At 47.5% G+C, this 9188-nt stretch overlaps 1 protein-coding gene across 2 annotated transcripts; it reads right to left on the bottom strand.

Moving 5' to 3' along the window:
• Window positions 1-1186: 1186 nt before the first annotated feature.
• LOC118078657 (BTB/POZ domain-containing protein KCTD16-like) lies at window positions 1187-8593 on the bottom strand. Of its 2 annotated transcripts, none has more exons than XM_060270224.2 (2): window positions 8271-8593; window positions 1187-3555 (listed from the first exon to the last, which is right to left on the bottom strand). In XM_060270224.2, the coding sequence occupies exon 2, from the start codon at window positions 3497-3499 to the stop codon at window positions 2696-2698; it is 804 nt and encodes a 267-aa protein (XP_060126207.1). In that variant the 5' UTR covers window positions 3500-3555; window positions 8271-8593; the 3' UTR covers window positions 1187-2695. The 2 variants fall into 2 exon arrangements, with proteins under 2 accessions (XP_060126207.1, XP_088521364.1); XM_088665238.1 differs by having other exon boundaries at window positions 1187-3510; window positions 8271-8336.
• Between the last annotated feature and the right edge of the window lie 595 nt (window positions 8594-9188).

Below are 9188 nucleotides of genomic sequence, written 5' to 3'. Positions count from 1 at the left end.
AGACCGTTTGCTTAATGATATGCTCTAAAATCTTTCCTGGTATTGATGTCAGGCTGACTGGAGGTATGTTTCCCCCCCCCCTTTTTTTCTTTTTTCTTATAATTTCTTTTTCTTTTTCTTTCAATCTTTGTACTCTTTTGTATGTACATGTTTTCACTCTTTGTGCTTTTAAATAATAAAATTTATTTTAAAAAAAGAATTAGATAGTTGCGCCTTCTCACGAGAAAAAAAGATACCCTGGCGCCCACTCGCCCCTGCCGATCTCGGAGGGGGAGGAGCGGGTCTGAGTAGCCCGATTTCGGGCCGATCCTGGCGCCCCCTCGCCCCCGAACGACCATAGATTTCCTTGCCCCACTGTGGCCCCTCCCCCCATGCCTTGGCCCCTCCCCCCCCGATTTTGATCCTGGCTACACCCCTGCTAAGTAGACTCCAGATGTACATCTTTGTAACTTTTCTACGTAAGCCTGCCTTTCTGAGATTATGCTGTTAACTCAGATTTGAAAAAAGAGCTGTAGAACCGTAAAACAAAACTCATTTCTAAAACGTATAAATTGCTATTGGATTATGAAGGGATTGATGAAACGGTTACAGTTTCTATGATCAAATGGGCACAGGACTCTGCTTATCCGATTACATGCTCGGAGTGGGAAAATTTGTGGAAAATCAATATGAAATTTACTTCGAGTTGTAACATAAGAGAAAACATGTTAAAGATGAACCACAGGTGCTCCGCTGCTCCAGAGAAGCGGACACGGAGCAATGGATTCAAACCACAAGAAAGAAGATTCCACCTCAACATTAGGAAGAACTTCCTGACAGTAAGAGCTGTTCGGCAGTGGAATTTGCTGCCAAGGAGTGTGGTGGAGTCTCCTTCTTTGGAGGTCTTTAAGCAGAGGCTTGACAGCCATATGTCAAGAATGCTTTGATGGTGTTTCCTGCTTGTCAGGGGGTTGGACAGGATGGCCCTTGTGCTCTCTTCTAACTCTAGGATTCTATGATTCTAGGTGGTACCTCACACCTTCCAGATTATCTAAAATGTATAAGAACATCGCAAATATTTGCTGGAGGTGTGGGGGAAACGATGGAAACCTATTTCATATGTGGTGGACGTGTGAAAATATTAAGAAATCCTGGGATAAAATTCATGACGAGATCCAAAAAATCTTGGGAATGAATATTCCATAAAGACCAGATATTTTTTTTATTAAGTATCACCTTTCAAAAAGATATTCCCACACAATCAAGAGAAATCCTTCTATATTCTTTAGCAGCGGCTCGTATTGTTATTGCCAAAGGATGGAAAGAAAGAGAAGCCCCCAAAATTACAGAGTGGCAAAATAAACTTCAGGAATTTGCCGAAATGGCACAGTTAACAAATAGTTTGAGAGGAAAGGTTAAAGAAGAATTTGTTTAAAAAATGGGATAGGTACAAGAAATACATTAAAAAATACAGCGAGAACTAAAATTTTATGATAGCGTTTGAGTAAAAAGGGAAGAAAATTGTCTGGATTTGTAGAAATTGGGATGTTTAAAGCAACATGAGTGTGAAACGATATGTAAATATAGAGACAGCATTGATTGTACATACATTCGACGATAAAAGGAAAAAAAGTATGCTGATGGAGTTAACAGGAAGTCCAAAGATAAAATATTTCTTTTTATTTTATGTATTTGCATACGTAGTTTTTTCTTTTTTGTTTTTTTGTTTTGTTTTTTGTCTTGTTTGTGTGTGTGTGTGTGTGTGTTTGATGTAGTTATATAATTTTCTTTTCTTTTCCCTTTCTCCTTTTTGTTGAGAAAGGAGGGTTGGAGATATTGTATGGAAAGTGGAAAAAAAACAATGTATATGTAAAAAAATGTATAGGTTTGGTGAAGGAAAAATAAATAAATATTATTATTAAAAAGAGAGAGAGAGATTATGCTGTTAACTCAGGATGTCATGTGAGTAAACTCTATCTTATTTTAATGCTATTGTGTCGTGTGTTTCTTTTAAGAGGGACAAAGGGAATTTGCCAGGAAGTATAATATTGTTGCAGAGGTTCTAACAAACCTAATGCTCACGCTTTGCTGCGCACAAAAGGGGAATGTCGCTCTGCTGATATTGGAAGCTCGCTAACACAAGCTTGGATAGGGTCTAATAATATATCCTAATCCACATCCCTAACATTCCCACACAAATTACCGGGCCGGGAATTCCTCCTTTGACTGACCGCATGGACCCGAGGGGGGATTAGCGCCCTGGGGAGCTGGGCTACTGAGGAGTCTCTCACTCCGTCATTTCCCCCCCTTACATGACATCTGCATGATGTATCTGTGCTGGGTGCATGGTGCTTCCTCAGAAGAGAAAGGGAGAACTGATAAAAGAGGGGGCATCCCTTCATTTGGGGGGGGGCGAGTCCTGTTGCAACCATCTTTCAGATCGACACCGCCATTTGGATCCTCTATTCCCGACGGCGTCTCGGTTTGGCAATCTGAGGGAATTCCCCTTGGCGAAACGGATACATCGTTACACACACACACACACCCCACACACACATCCAAGTCCGCAATTCGGAGAAAGCCAGGGAGGAGGGTTGGTGCTACTCTGAAGGATCCAGAGAGGGTTCGGTTCAGGAAGCGAGCGAGGAGAGGCCAGAGGGTTTGTTGGTTTGTCTACACTCTACGGGGTGTGTTTGGGTTTGGCTCAGCCCGAGCGTCACTCACGGTAGAAGACGTATTCGGCATACGAGGTCCAGATCTTGCAGTCCGCCGGCTCGACGGCACAGGTCCCTGTTGAGTTGCTGGCCACCATCTGAAACCCAGCGCCGGCTAGCTGGTCAAAGGCTTTCTCCAGGAAGGTGAACTTGAGGTAGTAGCGGGACGTGTAGCGCCCCGGCGCTCGGTCGGGGTCCCGGCTCTCATTCAGCGCCTCGCCAAAGACCTCCCGGGCCAATGCCGTCTTGCCGCAGACCGTGATCCTCGCCACCCGGCGGAATTTGGCATCTGCCTGGCCGTCTCGGCCCAGGGCATACGAGCCCCGGCAGGCGATCGTGATGAAACCGGATATCCGTGTGCTTTGTCCGCCGGGTGAGATTCCCGGGGCGTCGGGCCCGGGGGAAAGATCCTCGGAGTCACTTTGGCCCTCCTCGTCCGAGTCCTGCTGGCCGGCTTCGGGCGCCAACGTCCGGGCCAGCTCCGGGAGTTGGAAGAACTCAGCTTCGCGCCGCAGCCGGCCTCTCTCCGGGAAGTTTTCTGGCAGCACGAGGCAGCGGTCTCTCATGTAGTCAAGGATGTAGCGGAAGAGGAAACCGTCTCGGTCGACGAAGACGCGGTTCTTGCTGTCCCGGGCCAAGGGCTGGCTGCCGTTGGGGGCGAACATCTCCCAGAGCAACGAGTCGGGGACGCTCAGCAGGGTGCTATGGCGAGTCAGGTAGACTTGACCACCGACGTTCAGCTCCACGATCTCTGGGAAGGCTGAGCCGGGCTTGGGGCTGCCACTCCCGGGGTCCGCCAAGGCCATCTCCTATCCGCCTGAAAAAGAACCAGCCGAGGTTGCAGTATCATCAGAGAAATGACCTGTTTAAACGAGATAGAAAGAATTACGGCTTTGAGAACAGAAAATCAAAATTCCAAACGAAGTTAGTGGAAGGCGAAGAAAAGTTGTTGAACAAGATGTATGACCTCCTGCTAGACTGGAACACAAAAGACGAGGCAACAAAAGAATGTATGATAAAAATGGGCTGTGGACCTGGGACACAATATCAATCTTGATCAATGGCAAAATCTGTGGAACCACCAAATTAAATTTACTGCTTGTACAACATCTTTATCAATGACTTGGATGATGGGCTCGAGGGCATCCTGAGCAAGTTTGCAGATGACACCAAATTGGGAGGGGTGGCTAAGAGCAAAAAGCACGCCGACCTAGTGGTGAGAAGAAAATATCCTTAAATAAGAGATATGGGGGAATGATAAATGATCTTCAATGTCTGTATACTAATGCACAGAGCATGGAAAATAAACAAGATGAACTTGAGCTCTTGGTACAGCAAACTAAATATGACATAATAGGCATTACTGAAACCTGGTGGGATGAGTCTCATGATTGGAATATAGAAATAGAGGGATACAATCTATTTCAGAGAAATAGACCAAACAGGAGAGGAGGAGGAGTAGCGTTATATGTCAGGGATGTGTATACCTGTGAAGAGATCCAGGATTTAAAACTTCAAAGCCAAGTTGAGAGTATCTGGGTCAAAATAAAGGGAGAGAAAAATAACAGTGATCTCATTGTGGGAGTTTACTATAGACCCCCAAGCCAAACTGAGGACACAGATGATGCCTTCCTGGAACAGATGACCAGGCATTCAAAAGGAGGTGAGATAGTAGTAATGGGGGATTTCAACTATCCTGATATTTGTTGGATGTCAAACTCAGCCAAGAGCATAAGGTCGAACAGATTCCTCACTGGCCTTGCAGACAATTTCATTGTCCAGAAAGTGGGAGAAGCAACAAGAGGATCAGCCATTTTAGATCTGGTCCTAACCAATAGTGATGACCTGGTAAGTGGAGTAGAAGTGGCAGGATCATTGGGTGGGAGTGATCATGCTCTTCTGGAGTTTATTGTTCAACGGAAAGGAGCAACCAAGCATACTAAGACTCAACTCCTAGACTTTAAGAAAGCCGACTTCAGAAAACTTAGGGAAACGCTGGGTGAGATCCCATGGACAGAAATACTAAAAGGGAAGGGAGTTCATGATGGTTGGGAGTTTGTTAAAAGAGAGATATTAAAAGCACAACTTCAGGCAATACCAATGAGACGGAAACATGGAAGGTGCCTAAAGAAGCCAGGGTGGCTATCTAAAGAACTTTTAACTGAGTTAAGATTTAAAAGGGATATGTACAAAAAATGGAAAAGGGGGGAAATCACCAGAGAGGAATTCAAACATATAGCCAGCACGTGTAGAGACAAAGTCAGAAAAGCTAAAGCACAGAATGAACTCAGGCTCGCCAGAGAGGTTAAAAGCAACAAAAAGGGCTTTTATGGGTATGTCCATAGCAAAAGGAAGAACAAGGAAACAGTGGGGCCACTTAGAGGAGAAGATGGTGAAATGCAAACAGGGGACAGAGAAAGGGCTGAACTCCTCAATGCCTTCTCTGCCTCAGTCTTCTCCAAAAAAGAAAACAATGCCCGACCTGAAGAATATGGAGCAGATGATTCAGCAGGGGAAACACAGCCCAGAATGAGTAAGGAGGTAGTACAAGAATACTTGGCTAGTTTAGATGTACTCAAGTCTCCAGGGCCAGATGAACTACATCCAAGAGTATTAAAAGAACTGGCAGAGGTGATTTCAGAACCACTGGCAATAATATTTGAAAATTCCTGGAGAACAGGCGAAGTTCCAGCAGACTGGAGGAGGGCAAATGTTGTCCCTATTTTCAGAAAGGGGAAAAGAGAGGACCCAAACAATTACTGCCCAGTCAGCCTGACATCAATAGAAAGATTCTAGAGCAGATCAATGCGCCATCAATAGAAAGATTCTAGAGCAGATCATTAAGCAAATGGTCTGTGAGCACCTAGAAAGGAACGCTGTGATCACTAAAAGTCAGCATGGGTTTCTGAAAAATAAGTCATGTCAGACTAATCTGATCTCATTTTTTGACAGAATTACAAGCCTGGTAGATGAAGGGAATGCTGTGGATGTAGCCTATCTTGATGTCAGCAAGGCCTTTGACAAGGTGCCCCATGATATTCTAGTAAAGAAGCTGGTAAAATGCGGGCTAGACAATGCTACCATTCAGTGGATTTGTAACTGGCTTACTGACCGAACCCAAAGGGTGCTCATATATGGCTCCTCCTCATCCTGGAGAGTAGTGACTAGTGGGGTGCCACAGGGTTCTGTCTTGGGCCCAGTCTGATTCAACATCTTTATTAATGACTTGGATGATGGGCTTGAGGGCATCCTGAGCATGTTTGCAGACGACACCAAATTGGGAGCGGTGGCTAATACCTAAGAGGACAGGATCACACTTCAAAATGACCTTAACAGATTAGACAACTGGGCCAAAGCAAACAAGATGAATTTGAACAAGGAGAAATGTAAGGTATTACACTTGGGCAAAAAAAAATGAAAGGCACAAATACAGGATGGGTGACACCTGGCTTGAGAGCAGTACATGTGAAAAGGATCTAGGAGTCTTGGTAGACCACAGACTTGACATGAGTCAGCAGTGTGATGCAGCAGCTCAAAAAGCCAATGCAATTCTGGGCTGCATCAATAGGAGTATAGCATCTAGATTTAGGGAAGTAATAGTACCACTGTATTCTGCTCTGGTCAGACCTCACCTCGAGTACTGTGTCCAGTTCTGGGCACCACAGTTCAAGAAGGAGACTGACAAGCTGGAACGTGTCCAGAAGAGGGCAATGAAAATGGTCAAAGGCCTGGAAATGATGCCTTATGAGGAACAGCTTAGGGAGCTGGGTATGTTTAGCCTGGAGAAGAGAAGGTTAAGGGGTGATATGATTTTTGTTGTTTAGTCGTTTAGTCGTGTCTGACTCTTCATGACCCCATGGACCATAGCACGCCAGGCACTCCTGTCTTGCACTACCTCCCGCAGTTTGGTCAAACTCATGTTCGTAGCTTCGAGAACACTGTCCAACCATCTTGTCCTCTGTCGTCCCCTTCTCCTAGTGCCCTCCATCTTTCCCAACATCAGGGTCTTTTCCAAGGATTCTTCTCTTCTCATGAGGTGGCCAAAGTATTGGAGCCTCAGCTTCACGATCTGTCCTTCCAGGGAGCACTCAGGGCTGATTTCCTTAAGAATGGATAGGTTTGATCTTCTTGCAGTCCATGGGACTCTCAAGAGTCTTCTCCAGCACCATAATTCAGCCATGTTCAAATATATGAAAGGATGTCATATAGAGGAGGGAGAAAGGTTGTTTTCTGCTGCTCCAGAGAAGCGGACACAGAGCAATGGATTCAAACTACAAGAAAGAAGATTCTACCTAAACATTAGGAATAACTTCCTGACAGTAAGAGCTGTTTGAGAGTGGAATTTGCTACCAAGGTGTGTGGCGGAGACTCCTTCTTTGGAGGTCTTTAAGCAGAGGTTTGACAGGCATATGTCAAGAATGCTTTGATGGTGTTTCCTGCTCGGCAGGGGGTTGGACTGGATGGCCCTTGGGGTCTCTTCCAACTCTATGATTCTATGACAGGCATATGTCAATAATGCTTTGATGGTGTTTCCTGCTCGGTAGAGGGTTGGACTGGATGGCCCTTGTGGTCTCTTCCAACTCTACGATTCTATTGTATTTTGGTGTTTTGTTGGAAACTGCCCAGAGTGACTGGGGAAACCCAGCCAGATGGGCGGGGTATAAACAAACAATTATTATTATTATTATTATTATTATTATTATTCCAAATAGGAAACTGCCTTGTATTAACTACAATGGCATTGTAAACTTTAAAACACTTAATTCTATATCAATAAAGACATTTATTATTATGAATCGTTTGCGTCATAAGTCATCTATTATTCTTTCACGTAGCAGTCTTTGTAAATGGTGTTTCTAAAGGAGCTTTTGCTATCGCCCAATGCCAATGGGCTTGCATTATTAAGTTCATGAATAAAAATAATTCAGCACGCGCGGATTGAAACGCCCTGCCGTCCACCTTGAGCCTGCCTGCAAAAGAGCCACGTGTCCCGTCCTCACGTGTGTGATCTGCCTAGAACCGAGTCTCCCCGGGGGAGGGGATTTTGCGCCGCGTCCCACGCGGCTCCCTCACCCCCGTCGGATCGCCTGGTTCGTCGCGCAGGACGCGGCCGCCGCACCCGTCGGAACGCCCTGACACGCGCACAGACTCCGGCGAAGATGCTATTGGCCCCTCCAAGAACTGCTCCCACAGCACGGCCATCCAGCCTAGGACTTGGGGGGGGGCAGAGAGATCCTTGCACCCGTGGGAAAGGGCTTGGGAAGACCGAGGGGGGCCGCCGGTTTGCGTCCACATGCCCCCCCCCACCCACTCCGAATTCTCTCCTTTCGGATCCTGCGGCGTCCGACTGCGCCAAAACGCGCGCCCGTTCCCACCTGGCCGGCGGCTGGTCCTCTCCAAAGCGGGCGCGCCCAAGCGCGGCACCCTAGGAACCGCCGCCGGTGCTCATCCCTCCTCGTCGTGCCCCCCCCCCGGCGAGAGCCGTTCCCCCCGCTTTGGGTTCACATGCCCCAACGCCCCCGCCCCCACCAAGCAACTTCCTTTCGGATGCGCCAAACGCGCGCCCGGGGTTCCCACCTTTCCAGCCGGTCCTCCTCTCCAAAAGCGAGCGCTCCCACGCGGCAGCCTAGGAATCGCCGCTGCTCATCCCTCCTTAACCCCCCCACGGGAGCGGCTCCCCCCGCGACGCACCCCCCCCCCCCAGCCAGGCGCATCCAGAATGGGGAGCCAGGAGGGATGGAGTAGCGCGCCGTGCGCCTCCGCGACAAGGGCACAGAGATGGCGAGCCGCGGCCTGCAACGTCCGCGCTGCTGCCGCGCGCTCGCCCCCGCCTCCGCTGGCCCCCAGCCCGGCTTGGCCCCGTTTTGATCCGCTGTAATCCTCGGCAGCCCCCCTTGCCCCCCCTCTGCTCGCTGAAGGCGTGCGCAGAGGCGGAAGCGGCATTATCCAAGCAGTCGCCTCGGGTGCCCAAAGAGGGCAACCGAGCGCTCGCTTTTCTCCGCGCGAACTGGGGCTAGGACTAGGGGTTTGGGATAGGAGTTTGGGATAGGGAGGGGTTAGAAATTGAAAGAGGGTCAAAATTGGGAAAGGAGTACGACAAGGTTGTATATTGTCTCCCTGCTTATTTAATTTATATGCAGAATTCATCATGCAAAAGGCTGGATTGGATGAATCCCAAAATGGAATTAAGATTATATATTGTCTCCCTGCTTATTTAACTTATATGTCGAATTCATCATGCGAAAGGCTGGACTAGATGAATCCCAAACCGGAATTAAGATTGCCGGAAGAAATATCAACAACCTCAGATATGCAGATGACACAACCTTGTTGGCAGGAAGTGAAGAGGAATTCAATAACCTTTTAATGAGGATGAAAGAGGAGAGCGCAAAATATGGTCTGAAGCTCAACATCAAAAAAACCAAGATCATGGCCACTGGTCCCATCACCTCCTGGCAAATAGAAGGGGAAGAAATGGAGGCAGTGAGAGATTTG

This window comes from Zootoca vivipara, chromosome Z2 (genome assembly GCF_965207765.1).
Source record: "Zootoca vivipara chromosome Z2, rZooViv2.hap1.1, whole genome shotgun sequence".
NCBI lineage: Eukaryota > Metazoa > Chordata > Lepidosauria > Squamata > Lacertidae > Zootoca > Zootoca vivipara.
Note: the sequence above shows the minus strand (reverse complement) of the source record. Positions and strands in the feature narration are given on the sequence as shown.